The 21,808-nt window shown below is 37.0% G+C and overlaps 1 protein-coding gene and 1 long non-coding RNA gene across 4 annotated transcripts; one reads left to right on the top strand and one right to left on the bottom strand.

Annotated features, from left to right (window-relative positions):
• Nucleotides 1–4,903: 4,903 nt before the first annotated feature.
• LOC135248343 (uncharacterized) lies at nucleotides 4,904–15,971 on the bottom strand. Of its 2 annotated transcripts, none has more exons than XR_010328411.1 (3): nucleotides 15,709–15,971; nucleotides 12,047–12,117; nucleotides 4,904–5,293 (listed from the first exon to the last, which is right to left on the bottom strand). It is a non-coding gene; the product is annotated as an uncharacterized LOC135248343 (long non-coding RNA). The 2 variants fall into 2 exon arrangements; XR_010328412.1 differs by lacking the exon at nucleotides 4,904–5,293 and adding an exon at nucleotides 10,756–10,917.
• On the top strand, nucleotides 15,079–21,359 carry meiob (meiosis specific with OB-fold). 2 transcript variants are annotated; one of them, XM_064322873.1, is made up of 14 exons: nucleotides 15,079–15,308; nucleotides 15,643–15,768; nucleotides 16,088–16,145; nucleotides 16,387–16,518; nucleotides 17,149–17,221; nucleotides 17,969–18,164; nucleotides 18,307–18,407; nucleotides 18,507–18,559; nucleotides 18,657–18,752; nucleotides 19,027–19,122; nucleotides 19,664–19,817; nucleotides 20,056–20,242; nucleotides 20,759–20,845; nucleotides 21,068–21,359. In XM_064322873.1, exons 2-14 carry the CDS (start codon nucleotides 15,700–15,702, stop codon nucleotides 21,167–21,169), a joined length of 1,404 nt encoding a protein of 467 aa, XP_064178943.1. In that variant the 5' UTR covers nucleotides 15,079–15,308; nucleotides 15,643–15,699; the 3' UTR covers nucleotides 21,170–21,359. The 2 variants fall into 2 exon arrangements, with proteins under 2 accessions (XP_064178943.1, XP_064178941.1); XM_064322871.1 differs by having other exon boundaries at nucleotides 15,079–15,347.
• Nucleotides 21,360–21,808: the final 449 nt, after the last annotated feature.

Below are 21,808 nucleotides of genomic sequence, written 5' to 3'. Positions count from 1 at the left end.
ACGTCTTCTCTTTGGCTGGTCTATTTCATTTTTTATAATGTCTGGTGCTTACCTTTTTAAATCTATTGTAAAATGTGAAAAGAAGATAAATAGGGGTGATAAGGTCCCGCCTCTTGATTTTTTTGCAGCTGAGTTTTGGACAACTTAAAGAGGATGTGACGTATTGCAATGTAAAAACAGCATTAGAATAGTTTATGTGTGATGAAATAAAAACATATATAATAGATTCAGTATCTCTAAAATGACTAATGTTCATTTTATCCTGTATACAAATCATTTCCTGGACCTGGTGGCTCTTCATGAGAATCGATATCCAATACATTTGTATTTATTATTCAAGGGAGACATGACTCCTCAACAGTTAGTTATTAATAGAATTAAACGCAGTGTTACAGGAGAAAAATTTGAATAATGCTACTGTGCACACAAATTCTCCAAAAATAAATATTGGTGGATAACATAATGGATTTATCCAAATGAATTAAACCCATACTTTAACTACAGGTCATCAGTAGGTTCAAACCAAATGTCAGATCAGTCACTCATGCCACTTCCAAAATAAAACTTAATTATTCGTATGCCAGGACATAAGATTTCTCACATCCGTGAAAGAGACATCAGGAGCAGTACCATTTCTGTGGAAAATACAACTATCTCTGTCACCTTGAAATTTCCACTTGAGACTGGAGTCACATTTCTGAAAAATAGACAACATATGCAGCTGGTGATGTCAGCAGTAGATTAATGAGCCCATTGTCCTTTGTCATACATCATTGTGACCAACTGTGAAAGTTAATGACTCCCTAAACACGTGCGGATGGTTTACCTCTAAGGAACACAGTTGGAGCAGGACTGACTGCTGAGATCTCATTTTAAATGCAGGAGTAACCACCTTCCCATTACTCTGATGAATGATGCATTACCCAAGACAAATTAAATTACATGAGGAAATCATCACTAAAGAGGCTGTATGGTGTTCCTGTTTTCCAGCAAATATTGCAGCTGTACAATAAATTCAGGTGCATAGTCTGCACTGTTTGAAGCTGGCTTAATTTACGGTGTACTTCATTCCTGGTCCTGGAGAGCAGCAGCATGGTCTGCTGGTTTTAGTTTTCGCATTAATAATTGGCTGGTTTAATTGATCAAAAAAGTGTGAACTAACAATAAAAACCAGCAGACCCTGCAGCTTTTGAGGACCAGGAATGAAGATAACTGAAAGTGAGAGATAAGTTAGAAAGTGTGTTTCTAACATTTTGCAGTTACTCTCTTATATCACTTTTTTGAGGAAAATATTGAAGAAAAGCAAATACTCAAGGACATGTTTTTATGTTTTCTCCAGAATGGTACAGAGCAGACACATCTCAATGGGATAATATTTCCAGTTAAAGGAATGGTGCACAACTCCAGCCCTGAAGGATCAGTCTGCAGGCTGGTTTTTGTTCCAACCAATTACGTTAGTTTTAGTTTTCTGACTGCTCTATAAATTGCACTGGTTCACTCCTGTACATGATCACAGTAAAATCTTCACAATTCTCTTGCAGTCTGTGGTTGAAGCTGGTGTGTTTCACAAATGTCAAATCAGATGTGGAAAATCCAGGTTAAAAAAGTAAAAGTCCTCCCCACTATTTTGTTCCAGTCACCTGGATTTGCTAATCAGCAGAATTCTTCGACCGGAAAGTAGAGCTATTTGAATGAAATCAGCTGGTTGAGTTCATGGTGGAAGCAACACATGGCCAGCCTTTTACTTTTTGACCCATGGACTTTCCACCTCTGTGTCAGATTAAGATATAACGGAGCTAATTACATAATTGAGAGCAGAAGTTCAAAATCCTGAAACAGATAAGTCCTTGTTACTCTGCGCTGAATCAGAATCTGCATCTCAGTATACAATATTGCCATCATACATTTTATAAAAGGTCGCCTTTGCAAGACACATTAACTAGCCACCATTAAACAGCTTATTAATTGTTCTGTTAAGTGTCAACAATTTTTAATTACCCGTAACCGCATCTCAAAGGTCTTTTTATCATTAAACCAACCCTACATAACCCTCAGTAGACAAACTTTACCACCCATTACTAAGGAGCAGAGCTGTACGGTGGTGCACCTCGTGATCTGTGGATATTATATAAATAGATGGAAAACAATCACTGCTTAGCAGTAGCTGTTGATGTGCTCTTCCTTATTTGCAAAGGAGATCTAAGTGTATTTGAGAGTGCATGACACAGATGCCCCCTGTGGGGTTGCCAGTCTGCAGGCAAGGAGAGAAAACACCTAAAGAAAACCCCAGACTGGAGGCAGTTTGCTTTGCCTCACATTAGTGACTGGCATCCAAGGCCTGAGCTGTTCATCTGGCACAAAGAGATGTCATTTCTCCTTAAAGGTATAATTTCATTTACTCTATTTTAACTATTTCCAAAAGAAATCCAGTAAATGGGTACATTTAAAAACTTTCAAATGTAATTTCAGTTGAAATGTATTTTATGGCACCATTTCCTATAGTGTTTCAAATTCCTTCACAATGACTGAATAGCAGGATTTGTACAGAAATAGTAATTTTCATTCCTTTACTTGTGCATGTTCAGGAGTAAAATGGCCTCATTGTTCTTCGGAACATATTCAACTCAGAAATGAGCTCCCTCTTTATATATTTGAGTTCTTGAACAAGTGTGTGTGCCTTTCCGTTTAGCACTTAAAAGACCTGTTTTATTCATAAAATGAAAAACTTTGATGAGACCCACTGTTTATATTTTTGTTCTGGGCAGCCTTATGAAACACACTTGATACATCTACTGTACAGAAAATAGACTAAAAGAGTCATGCAAAATGTAGGACACAAATAAAACACAAAGCAAAGTTTCTGGACAGTGCTGTAGTAAATGTTATTTAAAGCAGTATGCACTTTATCAGAATCTCAAGATGGTTTAAAGCAAAATGTGAGCAAAACATTTCTATAAAGTAATATGGTAAGATGTCTGTTATGATTGTGACTGCATTGTGTTCAACCTATGGTTTTACAGATATGTATGTTGCTAAGCAATGGCACTCCAGATTAATCAATCAATTTAGCATTTACTAATTGATACCATACCATATACAGTACAGTGCATCCCAAAGTTTCATTTATGGTGATTTTGAAGACATGAAAAATGTAGAGTATATGTTTACTATGAATCCTGAAAAAGCTGAAATCAGGTGAATTTCAGCTCATATTTTCCGAGACATAAAATTCAACAGTATTGCGACAATACCACCGAGCATGTCTCTACACTGATGAATAGTGATGTATTTTTTAGACTATACGCCATTCTCCTATCTGTTCTGACATAACAACTGCACATATTGACAATGAAGGAAGTTAGTAGTGTAGGCCTGGTCTATTAAACCTTTTATCAATACAGATAAAGAAATAGTCAAAATCTTTACTAGGGTAACATTAATCATGATATGAATCTTTTCCATTATCGCAGAAGATAAGAATTTTCCAAGTAATTACTTCTCTTTGATATCCAGCCTTAAATATCCATTGCTTGCTTAATAGAACTTTTTCCTCCAACTTACAGCATTGACTTTTGGAGAAGGGCAGGGGCATGCCATTTACGTACAATCAAATGAATGAGGCACTTTGTCCGGTCTTCCCTGTATTGTATTTCAAGAAATAAAGTTTTCCTTCAAAGGACTTTCATATTTTGCCTAGGTTTAGGTAAATTGCTGTGCTTATAAGGCACAATAACCAAACAATCCAGATTTACAAATTGTGCGTCAAGACATATTGATGTCATAAACGGTTATATGAGGTCTTCAGAAAGTTCAGGCTGACTATAATTGAATTCAGTCAAATAGTCAAACGGCCAATGAATGGATTGGCACTGCACCTTGAAATGAATATAACAGATGCATTATTTGAGAAGGGAAACATTACAGCTCGAACATGCTGATTGCTGACATCATGCAGGGCTGTCTCACTGCCTTCCATCTGTGCAGTTTTTCATCAGCACATTATTAATATGATTTAGGCCCATTGCAGAATGCCAGCTTCCACAGGCTCAACGGGAAACAGACTGTTGGCTTTGTTCAGCTCAGAACAGGTGATTGGAATTACAACCTGAGAACTGAATCTTAATGCTCTCTGCTCAAATGAATGCACTGACTTGTCTTTACCTGTTTCTCTTATATTACTTAAGGCGGTCACATCAGTGGAACTGGTTTTGTCATCAGTACAAAAGCTGCCAGTGATCTTTCCCTGTCCCATTTGCTTTTAAACAAAGTGAGGTATCCGTGTCCATGACTCACTCCCACCATCCACCCCCCCATCAAGAAGCTATTTAGAAAGTCATTCTATGCAATTGGACAATATGACTGACATAATCATTCAACTTGATCTATCATCAGGGTTCAAAGAATGTCCATAGCATCATGCAGGCAGACTGAGGGATTCCCATGGATTTGCTTTCAAAGATGACATTTAGTCTGACTGCCTGTATGGTATGCTGATCACATGGTTGACACAATTCTACCTTTATTCAGAGTGCCCTGTGTAAGTGTAGGTCACCAGTATTTGAAAGGAAATTGGATGTATCAAGCAGTCATGACTTCCTCAGGTTAGCAACATAAAAATGTCTAATTGTCAGCCTAAGGAATCATCTTATTAGTCTGAATGAAATATGACATTAGGACAATTCTGTTCCATATATATCAAAACAAAGGTAAGGCAGGTTATGAAAGATAAAAGGTTGCATATAATAATGCAGCTATATAATGTACGCTTTGCTACCAGCAAATCAGCTAAAAATATGGCATCATTAAGGTCAACAGCATTATGGCAGACAAAAAAGCTAACACATTTCAGAAGGATGTTTTTATTACAAGATCTTTCTGAGATCATATTGCACATGATAAAATACTATGTTATGTAGATTATGTTTATTGGCCCATTCTGGAAGACTTTTAAATATAAAATTGAGAACTCAATTAATCAGAATGGAGAATTGTGTCAATAATCAATGATTATGCATATCGCTTTCGGTCAAAAAAAAAAGCCAACAATACCTTTACCTAGCTACACAAACAAGTTATAATTGCTATATTTCAGTCTCTGGAGAATCTACAATGTGGGCACATTCAGCAAAGATGTTGCATCACAGGTCTGACTGCAAAGATGTGGGCACATTCAGCAAAGATGTAGCATCACAGGTCTGACTGAAGAGAATCGCCATTGTTTGTGCTTGGTGGGAGGGTTTTGGTTTACTGCAGCCGAAACCCAGCCTCTGAGAATATGAAGTAGCTCTTCTGGCTGTAAGACACATACAGTATAACCAAAGTAATTGATGGCACCTCTATTTTCACTTGGTCTATAAATACTGGGTTTCATGCAAAACCTGGGAGAATTGCAGGCCTTTGATTGCTATCCCTCTCAAGAGGGGAATATTTGCAAACAAATTATATAGAAAGTGCAGTCTGGGGAGGCAGCTGTCTGCTCTCATTTTCGAGAAGTCAATTAACTATAAAAATAATCAATTAAAAATAATACACTGCTCCACCATCTCAAGCATATTAGAACTTATATGACAACATTAACATTTTATTATTTGATCTATAGGACAGTACAGCCCATGTAATATTTCCATGTTTATGATCTGACAGCTCGACGTGTGTTTGACTGCAGTAATGCAGATATCTAGCACTCTGCCCCAGGATGTGGGCAGTCCCTACATTCTCCATGTTTTTTTGTGTACTCAAGCTTCTAAATGAAGTGGAGTGATCACTCTGTGATTGCGTATATTGTAGACTTAAATAATTTACTGCAGACTACAGATTTCATTCAATGAACTCAGGCTTTACCTTGGGCTGTGAGGTTACAAATGATTCCTGGAATTCAAAATGAAATTGTCACATATCTCCAGGGCATATCTCTTTCAAGTTCTATATGTGCACTTTGTCACTGACTTAACACTGAAAATGCTGTTCTTATCCAGCAGTGACCTAAATCTAGCTAAAAGTCTAAACAACACGTGCACTTTTATTGTAATGCTAAATATATTTTACTATTTGTAAAATAGTTTGTGTAATATTATGACCCATACCTTTGACCCTGAGTATGAAACTTTGTGTGTGTGTTGCGTGTGTGTGTGTGTGTGTGCTTCAGTGTTTGTCTCTGTGTTTGTGTGTATGTGTGTATTTATATGTGTACGTTTGTGCATGTGTGTTCTTGCATGTGCGTTTTAATGTTTTTCCTTCCGATCATGGAATGTTTCAAGTGAAATAGTGCCCTGAAGGTGGAGAGAATCTTTTTCAGAGGGACTCGGGTTACACAGGATGGGTCTGAGACAGCCGGTGCCAGGATTCTGATAACTGACAGGCTGAGAAGAGACACGCAATGCAACTTGGAACAGATGTTTCACACCCAGAGAAAGATCTTACCATGTAAAGGGTAGACTAACAGCCTAAAGCCATTATAAGAAAGAAGCCTATTCACCAGCTTTGAGAAAAAGATGGATATGATGACATACAAAGTCATGCTGAATCGCAGTATCATTTATGGTGTCGTTTATAAAATATATTATGAAGGCAAAAGAACAAAGTAAATCTGGTATTTGTCTTCATTGCAATATGACTGTGTATGTCACGTTCAAAGAGACAAAAAGGAAAAAAAAAAACAATTGTCATACAGTGCTGTGAAAAGGTATCCTGATATCTTCTATCATTGCATATTTGTCTCAATGAACTGTTTAAAATCTTTAGAAAAAATGCAATATAAGTCAAAGAGAACATGGGTAAACATAAAACACATTTTTAAAATTATTATTTCATTTATTGAATGAAAAAGGTTATCAAACACCCATATCACCCATGTCAAAAAAGTAACTACCCCCTTAAATTTAATAACTGTGTTTTGGATCATTGTCTAGCTGCATAACTCAATTACACTGCAGCTTCAGCTCACGGACAGATGACCAGACATTCTCCTGAAGGATATTCAAGGGAAGAGTAGAATTCATGGTCCCTGCAATAATGGCAAGTTGTCCAGGTCCCGAGGCAGCAAAGCATCTCTGCACCATCACACCAGGATGTTTGACTGCTGGTATGACGTGCTTCGTGTGAAATGCTGTATTTGCTTTACACCAGACATAATAGGACCCATGTCATCCAAAAAATTTCCACTTTTTACTCACCTGTCCATAGAACATTATCCCAAACAGCTTGGGGATCATTCTGGTGCTTTTTTGCAAATTTGAAACGAGCATAGATAGATTCCCTTATTGTCATTGCAGTGTACAACGAAGTAGTGAGTAGCAATTCTGACGGTGCATTCACACATAACAGCAATTAAAAATAGAACAGAGTTCAAGCTAAACTAATTTAGAGTGCTATATATATATAAATAAAATATAAAATGTATATATTTGCAGTAACCTATAAAACAATAAGATATAAAACAATACAATACGGTAAGATTATCAGCTGAGATATTGCACATTTGCTGAACTGCAGTGGCCCTATGTACAAGTAGTGCAGTTAAGAATATATACATACAAAGGTGCAGTCGAAATGTAAACAGCATTGATGTTTCTCTTGTTTAGCAGTGGTTGCTGCCTTGCTACTCTCCCATGAATACCATTTTGCCAAGTCTCTATCTTATTGTGGAGTCATGAACACTGACCTTAGCTGAGGCTAGAGAGGCCAGCAGTTCTTAGGATGTTCTTCTGGGATCTTTCATGACATCATGGATGACTTGTAGCTGCATATTTGGGCAGGCTGGCCACTCCTGGGAAAATTCCCTACTGTTCCAAGTGTTCTCCATTTGGAGATAATGGCTCTGACTGTGGTTCTCTGGAGTCCCAGAGCTTTTGAAATGGCTTTGTAACCCTTTCCAGACTGATATATTTCAACAACATTTTTCTCATCTCTTCAGGAATTTCCTTTGATCATGGCATAGTGTGCTTGTAGACATTTTGTGGTGGCTACTTCACTCTGATGTTAAGGTTCAATATGAGTGAGGTTTAGATTCAACAGGGCTGGCTGCAGTTAAGCCTGGTTGTGTTCAATCAGCTAAATCCAATTATCAATTAAATTTGGTTAATTGGTTGATTAAATAACTAAGGGGGCAATTATTTTTTCACATGGGTGACATGGGTGTTTGATAACTTATTTGATTAAATAAATGAATTTTTTTTTAATTTTATTTTGTGTTTACTCAGGGTCCCTTTGTTTATTATTACATTTTGTCTAAAGATCTGAAACCATTCAGCCTGACAAATATGCAGTAATAGAGAACATCAGTAAGAGGGCATCTACCTTTTTCATGGCACTGTACATACATCTGTAAATCAATGGGTGCATGGCCTAGAGGGTACAATTAAAGCCTTCATGTGGCAATAGAAAGACCAGGGCATACTGTGACCACTAAATACATAGAACTGTATGTTAAACTTGATAATATACTGGACAGTTGTTATATATATATGGGATTCATTACAATCCAAAATCAAGCCTGGAAGGCTAGTGTTCTTCCAAAAAAGCAGTTTCTTGGCTATGAATCATATAATCTGATCAAAGCTTGCGAGTTCATGAAGACTCTGAAGACTTTTTTTTCGGTCAAAAACATATATCTCATTTCCATTAAATTGAAGTTAACAGAAGAAGGAAAGACTAAAACAAAACTATTTGTGTTTGCATGCTATCTTCTGCCGGAGGATTATGATGTCATGTAAGCCATTTTATTATACCCACCTTCCTCAGTTTTCCTCGGGTATGCTAGTAAATAAAAATGAAAAGCCAATTCCCAAAATGTAAAACTGTAACTACAAATCAACCAATGATACTCGGATGTACAGTAATTCATACTTAATGTACTTTTGGAAAAACAAGAAGAACAGTCAATGTGAATGGTTGATCCCTAAACAAGTGTATATCAATGACTTGCGAGGGGAGCATTAGGAAAGGGTTGATGAAGTGCGTATTGATGGCCCCTCTGATATGACTACAGCCATCTCTCAGGTTAACACTGCAGCTCTTTCAGCTGACGGCAGATGTAGCACAGTTGATTAACAATCCTGGGGTCAGCCATTTCAACTCTGACCTCCCTGTGGTGCACTCCTGGGAGCTGCCTCCTGATGTCTGTGCGCAGTGGTGGGGGGGGCACCCTATTACAGCACATTCCATCACTGACAGCCTTTCACATATTGAAAGCATCTTTGAGGATGCCTTTATTCAAGACCTAAAACTGCCAATATATTTATACATACTTTAAAATTCTAAATACATCCAATGGAAATGTGACTGTCTGTTAAAGAAGCAATGTAATTAAAAAATGATAAATGCAAAGCCAATGGCAGAGGAGGCCTGAGGGCATTTGTGCATCGTTCATCCGGGGAAAAGAGACAACACAGTGCCAATGGGCTGAATCGTGTGTGTAAGACTGCATATGTCGGTAAAAAAGGGGATGGCAATTCAGTTACTGTTAGATTTAGCAATGTGATTAAATTTGTATGCATACTAAGTTTAGTAAGTGAACAGAGTCTTGTGGAACTGGATTGTCAGTCAGCTAAACTGTGTAGCAAGGTCAAAGAAAGATTAAAAGATGTATCCATTGACTCTTAACTCTCCATATCACAGGAGCATTACTGAGCTCCATAATGTTTGGGGCAAAGACATCTTTTTATTCTCTTTGATTTCACCATGTAGAAATTACAGCGCTTTTTATACATAATGGCTTCGTTGACTTTTATAGGCACAGCTCTGTTCCTCATGTTAACAAATGTCAATAACAGACTCAAAGGCAATCAAGACTAGATACAGAAAGTCTCTTATACCTGCACTAAGGAAGCAAGTGAACAGACGTGGCTAATCAAAAACACCTGTGAAGCCATTTGTACCAGACATTATGGTGCTCTGAAATGGGGGGACTATGTATAAGTGCTGTCATTTCTACATGGCGAAACCAAAATGCATAAAAATACATTTTATTTAAAAGCTGAGAATCTGAACTTTAACCACGTCACTTGTTTGATTACAAATCAAAAATTGTGGAGTACCAAGCCAAATCAAGAAAAAATTTCTTTGTCCCAAACATTATAAAGCTCACTGTAGGTGCTATGCTTCACTTTAGTGCTTAGTTTGTTAGTTTCTGTAAACGTAAACAGAAAAATAATTAATGTAACTACTCATTATTTGTTCTACTGAGCCTGAAGCAAAGCAGGCAGGTAGGCACATTTGGTTCAGATTTTGGGACCTTGTCCCCTCCCAAGGATATTGTGGTGTCATCAAGTGAAATATGAGTTTTTCCATTGTTGGAGAAAACTACGAGTTCAAGTTCAAAGAGAAAGACCATGGATGCAATTCTACGACAAATGAATCGGTTGCTTGTCAGTGGAGGGAAGGTGATTATATTTTGGGTGAAGGTTAAGTAAATGGTGATTATGGACATGAAAGAATATGTTACAGCAATTAAATGCAGAGGAATATTTTTATTTTTTTATGTGTTTCCAGTTGACCTGGTCAATTAACTTAAGCGAAAGACAGGGCCATTCTACCTCCATTTTTGTTATTACATTTTTTCTCAGTCATACCGCATGATTAATTCAAATGCTTGTCAGTCCAGGAGGGGGTACACATAAACATTTAACAAGGTAGGCTACATTTAAATGAGAAAATTTCAGGCTTTGTTTGATTTGCTTGTGAATAACTTCTAATACCAAATAAAATGAATGTCTTAACCAAGAGAATACTTCACCAGCTGAATAAATTGCAACCAAATATAATAAACATGTTGTTCATTTTTATTGCAGCTTTTTTCTCTCTCTGTGTGGCACAGATTGGATGGCCGGGTGTCCAGATCATCACAGGTGTACAAATCCGCTTTACAGTACAGATAAGTCTGACCCCTTGAGTTTTCCAGGGTTATACACTGCACCCATGCTGTTAGAATGTGGGAGAAGATCATAACGTGTTTTTCCTTGTAGAAACTATTTCTGAGAACAAATTTTTCAACTGTCATCAGTAAAATTGCCTGTAATTAGCACTGCCTCTCTGGTAGTACTGTGTGGCCTCCAGTATGGACCCTAGCCACTGGCCTGGGGAATATATATATATATATATATATATATATATATATATATATATATATATATATATACATAACGATATATACACCTCAGCTGCAGGTGGCACAGCAGTCACCCAAAGGGCACAAAGTGGTGGATCAAATACAGGGAGCATAAAGTTGTCTTTTTTTTTTTTTTTTTTTTTTAAAGGGAAATGGTTACTAAATAAATTTCTACATAGTTCAAGTTAATAATTAAATATAAATTAAAATGAGCAGAGCTGTAGTTTTCCTGTATATGAAGCTGCTCCACATACAGGCATACTACAGTACAGTAAATATCCAGCATATTAATACCAAATTCCTAGATTTCCACACGCTTACTTAAAAGAAATGATTTAAACATTCCACAGATATTATTTGGGCGTGGAACTAGTATAAAAACACACACTAAAGCATGGGAATCAGCCAGCACTGAAACCCTGATGCCAGAATAATCCTAAGCATTAGAACTCCTTCACGTGACCGACAACGCCTGGGTGAGGTTTTTCACCCTTTGATATCCTGGTAGCTTTGTAATCTGCCGTATCATGTTCCAGCTCCAGCTCTGTTAATCAGCCTGCCTCAAAGTATCAGGTGGAAGGATGACATGCCATAACTGTCTCATTAAATAAATAGCGTACAGAATCAAAGGGAGGTGGGTTTATAGAAGAGAAACAGACAAGACAATGCAGTGGCCTAAGGCACCGCTCCCCTTTTTGTGGTGGTGAGACCTCTCAGGTGCAGGTGCACCATAAGCTTTTGTATCGTGAGGTAGATGTGTTTGAACACTTGCAGGACATCTCCTTTAGTGGGTCGTTTGTATTAGAGCTAATACCTCATAAAACAAAATTGGGTTTTTCATGTCATGCAACCATGTAAACATAATGTACATCAGAAAGCAACAGCAGCTAAGTGAAGCATATTACTGAACAGATTAAATATTGAATGTGATAGGCTACTTACTGTATAAGGTTTCAGAGTTATAAATAAATATTCAGCATCTTCTAGAAGCCATATTCTTCATGGTGTGCACTCTGTTCAAGGTAGAAATGAAGGAAAGTTGATTTAAAAAAAACTTCACAACAGGGTAAATTCTGTGACAAAAATAGTTCATCATTTATGAGCATTTCTAGGAGTCTATATTAAGATTCTCAACTTTATCATCACAGTATGATAATACGCACCTTTCCTATTGATGGCAGTATGTAATATGATTTGGAGTAAAACTGGAATTTAAGACTAGGCATGTTTGCACATTGTGTGTTCATTCATTTGCAGTTTCTTGGTGCAGAAGAGAGTCTTCTAAAATAAAACATAATTAGGTATAAAGCAAAGTGAGCTTTCACTCAGCCCATATCCTGTATTATAGTGCAAAATTAAGCCATTCATGTAAAATCTGCCACAAAAGAGTGCTTTATGTGTGTCCTGGAAAAGGATTATTATATTCTATAAGAAACACAAGAATTTAAAAAAAAAATGAGACAGTTGTTTCATTAACACATGCCACAGTCCTGAATGGCAGATCTTTGTTTCTTTAGGAACAATGCCCAACTGTGCACATTTAAACTAAACTGCTAAGGTGCCTCCTACTGTACTACTGACCTTAACAAGTGATAACTCCACCTCCAGAGAGGCTTTGATCTTTGAAGAAGTACTTTCTTTTCACCACCTCTATTTCTTTATTGAAAATTCAATTTTAATCGCAGACGATACGTGATATTGATGTGGTAAGTCCCTTTGCCATTAGCAACATATTTTATCACCAATACACAATTATAATTCAATTTCACAGGTGAAAAAATATGAGCCCAGGTGGTCTGTTTCACGGCATGCAATAATACAATGAAGGTGCTTTGCAGTACTGTACTGCCATACTGTGCTTCATGGACAGCATAGAAAAAGACTGAATCAGTCTACAAGACAGGATCATAAAATCTCTCAACCAGAGCAGGAAGAACCATATAGCCAAGATTACTGAGATCGCTGTGTGATGTAATATATACTGTAATATATAACCCGAGAAAGGCTCAGAGAGCTCATTTCATCTATAGACAGCAGCCCATTCTTGGATTAGACCGCATCAAAATATAATAATATATTTTCATCTTAAACCAGTCATTCTGTTCAATATATACTAACTATGAGAGATTAAATCTGTTGGAGTGCTTTTGAAAATAAATAAATAATAAAGGAATCTAGCCTCAAAAAATATGTAAAGAAGCTGAAAAATAGTTCAGGGATTCAGGAATTGTAAAACAAAGGTGTAAAGGAATTGCATACATGGGTTTACAAGAGATGGTAAAGTCAAATGTTATGGTCAAGCTTAAACTTGAATTGCAGAGTATACAAATATACCAGTTTGTGTTTTACATTTAGCCTACAGTATTTCAAGGTAAACACTTGCCCAGGCTAGGACCAATCTACTTTGTGATGGTAGATATGATGTAGTCAAAAGCTAGTGAACGGCATTACATTTTACTGTGTAGTTACAGAATAGGGCAGAAAAAGATAGCCTATTTGCTTGCATACATCTCCTGGTTATATACCTTTGATATTTCAATGAGTTGAATTCCTCTGGGAGAATGCACAATGCTCCTTAAACAAGTGCATTCATACAGGTGGAAGTGCCACTGAGGTTTCTGATAATGATGCAGACTATTTGCTCCCATTTATATATTTGATCTATGTGAATAAGGCTTTGTGTAAATATGTGTAAAGGTCCTTGCTCTATTGTATGTTTAACCCCTGCTTATGCTGAATGCTCTATCATAATTTTTGGGGTAACAGTGGTTTTAAGGCTCATGAACATCAAATACCATCATACACTGTGTCCTTTGAAAGAGGCTTGGTAAAACATCTTTGTATACATTGCAGGGGAGATTAGAACTATGCTTACTTGCATTGAGGAAGAATACTCAGCCTTAAATATGAAAAAGACAAACAAAACCCTGTTAAATCGTTTGAAGTTGGACAAAAAATCCACACAACAAAATAAAAAAATACTTAAGAATATTCATCTGTAAATAATATACTGGAAAATACACTTATTCCTCATCAGGTTTGCAGGGGGGGCCTGGAGCCTATCCCAGCATGCACTGGGCAAGAGGCAGGAATACACCCTGGACAGTTTGCCAGGTAGGGCACACACACATTGTAGGGCATACACTCATACCTAGGAGCAATTTAGACTCTCTCCAATTAACCTGAAATGCATGTCTTTGGACTAAGAACCGGTGGTAACCAGTGTACTTAGGGAAAACTCAAGCAGACATGGAAATAACATGTAAACTCAGAAAAGCCTTGGCCAGGATTCAAACTATAAGGACCCTTCTTGCTGTGAGGCAACAGCAGGCATTTTATGCTAACTAAATGCCATCCACAGAAAAAATAAACAACTGAACTGAATAAAATAAAATGTTCTATTTATGGTAAATCAAATGTTTTCAACAATAATGAAATGCCAATTTTGCAAAGAAAACAAGGCACAAGACACTGTAGGACAATTGAATTTGAAATGATTCTCAGACATAGGCTATGTCCGACTGCACGAGTTGCTGGCTCCAGTTTCAACATAATTTGCTACATATTTAGGAGAATGAACACAGAAGCAATACCAAAGCTTCAAAACTTTTTGTCTTTCCAAGCAAATAGCTTCTTCCAATAGCAAAACGATTAAGAGTACATTAAGCTCCAAAACTTAACAAAATTTTGATGCTTACCCCTCAGGAATTAATGAGAAACACACGAAGATAAATAAAATAAACCTCTTTCACCAGTCTAAACACGTGAATGCCTGTTTAGCATGTAGGGAAACCTCATATTTTGTTTCCGAAAGGCAATATACATAGGCCAATTCTGATTAAAATAGGCTATTGATTGAACCTTAAATAACCATATTTAAGACAATACTTTATTTCATGGATTGCCAATGTATTTCTATGACATAACTCACAACGTAATTACTAACGTTAGTCTATATTGTCATTTCGTGCAAGAACATTTTAACCACTTTTGTACTGATTGAAAATGAAATGATAAACCAGCTATCTCGTTGCACTTGTCAGCCCTGTATATCTTTTTACGACAAGGCTTCAAAATGCTCTTAGGCCTACGCTACATACAATTAGCTGCCTATGCTTACTAACTGGCAGGCCAGCTATCTAGCAATACTGCACGCGCACCATCTTACGCCCAGCTCGAGTCGCGTTGTCAGTCACGTAGCTGGGTAATGTTTAAAAATTAGCAAAGGTTATTTATTGTTGTGGTAAGGCTAATTCAAACTGTATACGCTACAAGCGTGGATTTCCGATACTTTGAAATATAATACTAAATGTTCCTGTTGTCAGATATGGAATAACTTCTGTGAAAATAATATGTCTTGTTTGACAGTAATGTAAAGTTCAGTATTATTTCCGTGAGAAAATAAATTGGCTAACCTTAGCTAACACCTAGGTAACACGATTTAGCTGGGTAGCTAACGTTAGACGTACAGATAAATAAGACAACTGCTGAGAATTCCTAACTTTAGCAAGTCAACCTTGGTGCCCTTGTTTTTATAGGTCTTGCATTCTGTTCTACTTCTGGGGGTCTGTTCTGTCAATATTATTCAAAAGAAAATGACGTACCATGCCACTGCTCATACCTACGTGGCCATTTCTGATTTACATCCGAACTGTACACATCCGGTGAGTTAGCCTAATAGCGTTTTTTCCCTGCATGGCATAGTGGCTGGGAAAATCTCGATGGCAGGGTCAAAAGGTTAACTAAAAGAAAGGCAATTAATAACTTCTTAATCATTATTCTAATAGCTATGTAGTTATGCCTAATTATTTAACGACAGTTATTAAGGATCTTATAATATCATAAATACAATTACTTATTTTGGTTTTAGGCATGATTTAAATTTCAAGTGCTTTTGTGGTGTGTATCCCCCCCCCCCCCCCCCCTTTTTATTTATTAATTTTCACTTCATCTGAATTGTATTCTGTTATTTTTTGTTTGCAGAACATTTTAGGGGTTGTTATTGGGAAAACTGATGTCAAAGGCTTTCCAGACAGGAAAAGTAAAGTATTTTTTCCTCTCAAATAAGAACTTTTGGGTTAAGGTTTGTCAATAGTCATAGCAAAATAATTTTTGCACTTGCATATTCTCTTTCAAGTTGGGTGCCAGCGTTTCCTCACATTAAATTTGAAAGGCTCTCTACTGCCCTCTCCTGACAAGATTTAAAATTTACTTACAAAAGGAATTAACACTGTCATTTTTTTTTCACTTTCATTGTTTGAACGACCTGTTTTACTTGTCAGATATTGGTTCCGAAAGATTCACCTTCAGCTTTACCATTAAGGACTCAGCAGACCATTTCATCAATGCTTCATCGTGGGGCACAGATGATTATATCCATGGGCTGTCCAACAGCTTCAGAATTGGAGACTGTGGTGAGATCACTCAGTTTTCTGAATTTGTAATGTATTTAATAATTGACATTATATAAGTGACTTTAATTACCGGGATATGTTAGAATGATTGTGATCTACTCAGGTTATCAAATCATTACTAAAGGCAAAACATTTCTGCCAGCAAAATATATTTAGTATTACATATGCAAGTGATATGCCTTAGAATTAGTACCAGTGGACTCTCAACTGTCTTTTTCAAAGTGGTCCTACTTCAATTCTGAATTAATTTCAGGTCTTGACAAGAACTTATTTTTGTGCCAATGTTGTGGGATATTAATAATGTTATTTTTTCTTACTTAAGAAATGTGATACATCCATTCATATCCATTTCTACTTTGCAGAATAAAAGAAAACATTTTTCATTTTTCAAGTCATTACAGTTCTTTGTTTTAAAAACAAATGAAATAACTTCATACCTTCCAGTGTTTGTTTACACAGACCACTAGCTTCATGAAAAAAAAGAAATGCTTCATCAGCCCTCTTCCAAGGCACTGTAGTGAGTTTGGACTGCTGACTGCAGTTACATGATAATCTTTCTCTTTTCATTTGTGCAAAGGGAAGACCCTATGCTTTCTTATAATGATATTAATGGAAAACATTGTCTTGCAGTAATTATTGAGAATCCTTTAGTCCTCACAAAAGATGCTGAGAAAGAGGACAGATTCTGCCCTTCAACTCCAAGGTAAAGTTTTATCCTTTAGAAGAGACTTGAAGGACTGCTTTGCATGCATACACACGTAACCTTTGCACACATAATCCACTGCCTGGGTGGCCATGTAGGACACTGCCCTTGTACCCTTGAGCAAGATACCTAACCTGCAGTGCTTCAGTATACAGTATATCCAGCTGTATAAATGGGTGGAATGTAAATGTTATGTAAAAAGTTGTGTAAGTTGCTCTGTATAATAGCATCTGCTAAATGCCTGTAATGTAATATTTCCTAACAGAAATAAACTATGTGAAACATATCTCATCTTTGTTATTGCTATTAGCCTATAAACAGTAAAATGGGCATGTAAACCATACATTGCTCTCTCGGTCTGGGCCTTAATTAGCAAGGTAACAATTAGAGTACAGTAAAAAGCCAGGCTATATGCAATCAGTTTGCACTGTGTGTATGGAACATGGACTGAAGCTCCTGTTCTGCCCTTGAAGAAAGAAACATACAACAAAACTTATCACTGCCATTATAATAACATTTTAAATGTAATAAACATTTGAGTTACTTTCTTTTGTACCTATTACATTTAGTTGTATGAAGATTTGTTATTGTAATCTGTCTATTAAAATGATATACAGTACAATATGGTGTGCTCAAAATTTATCTGAGTAATAGTCTAATGGTCTTTGCTAAATATCTTCTCTGATTACATCTGAAATTATCTGGAAGTGTATTTTAAAACCTGCTTATGTATTTTTTACATTGCAGCTTCTACAGGCTGTTGGTAACTGAAAATCACTCCACCATAAGTGTATACCCAGATATGGAGGCAGACGACAGGCTCCTAGCTCTGCTCCATCTGCCTGTGAAGGATCCAGCTGACTTCTATTCATTGGGGGATATTGTTGCAAATGGTCAGACCTTGGACGGCAGTGTGATTAATATTCTCGCAGCTGTTCAGTCGGTAAGATCCGAGTCACAAGAATGCTGAATTCTGGACAAAGACGGCGCTCATCACCTCCGTTTATAGCAACAGTAGTGCGTTAATGAAATATGATCCATTATGAGATTTATCACCTGAAAAATCACTGATGTTCTTGCTGCAGATCGGAGAGATCAAGTATTTCACAACTTCAGATGGTCGCAAAGGGCAGAGGTGTGAAGTGAAACTCTTTGATGAAACCGAGACAATGTTTTCCTTAACCTGGTGAGAAGAAGGACCATTCTTCCAGTTAATAATGCATGTATGTGCATACAGTATCATTATTCCTTCTGACTGGTGAAATGTGGCCTCCATTTCGTTTAGTTGGGACAGAGAAGCAATTCAGCTGGTTCAGGCGTGGATAACAAGAGAGACAGGTGCAGTGAGATAGTCTACAATTTGAACATGCATACTGAAATTGATTGTAATGGTCACTGAACTATAATTTTTGTCTTATAATTTTTTTTCTTTTAGTGCTCTTCATTGCAGATGCACGTGTCAGTTTTGATAACTTCCGCAAAAGTATGGTTGCCACAGTTACCTCAAAAACAATCATTACCGTCAACCCTGGTAAGAAAATCCCTGGAATTAAAAGTTTGAAGGGTTATAACAAATAGAAAGTGATATGCAATCTACTAACTAATTTTATTGGCATATAAATGATTTGTGACCTTGTGATTTGTGTTTGGGTGTATAGATTATTAAATCTTTAGTCTAGTTCTTAATTTTAGCCCAGTTAAATGAGCAGGCCCTGAACTTATTCATTACTGTAAATAAGTAAAATTAGACATTGTTTCTGATAATGTGTGTGTAATGTGTTTAATCCTTTTCTTTAATTGATAAGACACAAAAGAGGCCAATCAGCTCTTTAATTATGCCAGAGAGTTCTCAGAAACCGGAGGACTGGATGATCAAGAAAAACAGCCTGGAGAAGTACCATGTATGTAGTCGTATATTGTTTTAATAAGATGCTAGAAACTTAATTTCAAACTGCAATGATTATAACATGCATGTAGTGAACAAAAAAAATAGCAACACCAATGTGAAGTCAGTAAATTGGGTGTTGGGCTGCCGCTTGTGGCCAGAACGGCCTGCATGACCCCTGGCAGAGTACCAGCGCCTGGAATTCTACTGTAGAAATACGTCACCAACTTTTCACTGAGAAGGTCGGTCAGCTCATACTCAGCTGGTGGAATTGAAAAGGGCTGTTCAAGGCATTGTCATCTCTGCAGGAAAGAAATGCTTTAATTTGCGGTGGAAATGGTCACTCGGTGTTCTGAAAAGCGCTATATAAATAATAAATATTATTATACATATTTGTTGACATTGACCTTCTAAGAGTGTGCCCAAACTGTGACACTATTACAGAATTTCCAGAAACCATCATTGTGGGAATTCTGTTGTTTCCAGGTCTGTTTTTAGTTCAGTACCTAGTGTCCTGATATGTAACGCTGTGTTTTTGTATCTGTTCCTATTTTCAGTGGATTCTATTACTGATGTGTTCACTGTGAATCAGTTGAAACTCAGAGCTCAGGAAAATCTTGAGAGGCAAGATACCATCTATGGAATCACATATGGCTTCATGACCACTTTGAGTATTGACTCCTCAATTTCCAAAGTCATTCGAAGCAGGTGGTAAGTGTACGCGTGTATTAAAAATGCCCATCTGCTTGAACAATGTTTTACTAATGCACAACGTGATAATGGAGTTAATGCCTGAGACTTGAGGAGTTGTCATTTCTCTAAATGCGACATTAAGCAATGTACATTTGCTCATTGCCTATTCACTGTATCATTTTCTAGGGGGCACTTTTGCAGAAGTGTCAGTTTTACTGCTGATTTTTGGCATTAATGGGCAAGGTGTGTATTTCAGTGCCAAGTGCAGATTTCAGGTAAATGAGGAAATGCAGGTGTGCGCCAATGCTGCGTGCCCAGCGCAAGGGCAGCCCCTGGAGGCCACGGCGGGGTTTGACCTGCTGGTGGACGTCACTGATCACACGGGCACGCTGCAGTCCTGCTCGCTGTCCGGCACTGCAGCGGAGAATACGCTGGGATGCACGGTGAGTGCAAATACAGGCCACAAGGCTCCAGTCATTCAATCCCATTTGCCTTGGGATTATCAAAAGAGGCTGGGTCGGTGTGACCATATTTATGGAAACATCATAATAGGTCATATTTTAACATGTTTTAAAGTTTCCACTGTTCCTTGAAGCAGAACTCCTGAGATATGAGTCTGTCTAATGAGCATTTATGATGGCATTTATATGTTATTAGGCAGATTACAATAAACAAATTATTTATTGTGATTGCGCTAGATGTACCAACATTCACTTATGAATCAGACATTTTGTCGCTCAATATGAAAATGAAAACAAGAATAGGATTCATTGAGTTGCTTTAATGTAGGTCAGATTGGTCTCATCTTGTGAACTGGAATTTTGAGGTGAAACCCACCTTTCATTGATGTCTTTAATTGTCACTCATTCCCAGGATTTAATCAAATGTAAAATTTACAGGCTCAGTTTAAACTCAATTGGAGTTTTATGTATATTCATCGGATAATCTTTTTTTTCCAGGCTGAAGACTTTGTTTGTCTGACAGAGGTGCAGAGGACAGCTCTGAAATGGAGATTCCTTTTGGAAAGATGCAAAATCTATCTGAAGGTACATACACGTTTAGTTTTTACAATACATATTAGTTTATCTTACAGTGTCTCCAATAATTATCTAAGAGAGATAAAATGTATCCAAAATTCAATTCAACAGTTTTACACTGTTCATATTTGGTCATTATCAGAGGTCCACTTCACATATGGTGGTAAATCAGGCTAATCTTTTTTTAACTTTTTTACAATCATTTTCAGTGGATGATGTTCTTAATTTCAGGTTCTTCCTTCTTCAAAAGCCAGAACTGGGTTGAGAGGGAGCATCCTGTATTGCACATTAGCTGATCCAGTGGAAGTGCGTCAAAATGTCCTGACTGAGTAACGCAAGTGCATAACTAATACTGGGATGAGTTATGTTGTGGTTTTTTGGTTTACTCCTGGGTGTAATAGCTTCAGGTATTGCTATTTTTATGTGATATGTTTGAGTTGAATAATTTGAGTTTGTTACACATGGGTTCCACCAAGTTACAAAATAAATATTCCAAGTATTATACATTAAAATGTATTATGAATTATGTTGTCGTATTATATTGCATATTGTATCCCATTGAGATACATTATTCTGAGATATCACATACATATTGAATATTAAATACTGTAAATATTAAGTTTTTAGTAGGGTACATTATTCCATGGATTGGGGAGTTAAATCAGCTGAATCACTGTGACAGGCCAAACTAAATCCTTTTTTCTTCAGTGATATTTTACTGAAAAAAAGAAGTCATTAATGGCAACATTCCTTTCATTGTTCATGTTATGTCAGCCAGAAATGTCATGGTGAGAATGTCCTTAAATGCCAGCCTGTCGTGAAACCCCCTTGGGTCTCCCAGTCAGAAATTCCATTTCCTCACAGAGGACAAACGGGCGATAATGCCGCATGGAAATTACTGTAGCTCTCTAGTTCAGCTGTTCAGAAGCATATCTACCAACCGTACAGAATTTTAGATTCAGATGTGCTTAG

The sequence above is a fragment of the Anguilla rostrata genome, chromosome 2 (assembly GCF_018555375.3).
Source record: "Anguilla rostrata isolate EN2019 chromosome 2, ASM1855537v3, whole genome shotgun sequence".
NCBI lineage: Eukaryota > Metazoa > Chordata > Actinopteri > Anguilliformes > Anguillidae > Anguilla > Anguilla rostrata.
The sequence above is the reverse complement of the archived record's forward strand: the minus strand, read 5'-3'. Positions and strand labels throughout refer to the sequence as shown.

Bases quoted from the DNA above. Each gene is read 5' to 3' on its own strand.
- meiob (XM_064322873.1), top strand. From the start codon at position 15,700: ATGACGTACCATGCCACTGCTCATACCTACGTGGCCATTTCTGATTTA. The intron at 18,408-18,506 runs GTGAGAAGAAGG...CATTTCGTTTAG, and splicing joins ACAATGTTTTCCTTAACCTG to TTGGGACAGAGAAGCAATTC. The intron at 19,123-19,663 runs GTATGTAGTCGT...TCCTATTTTCAG, and splicing joins ACAGCCTGGAGAAGTACCAT to TGGATTCTATTACTGATGTG.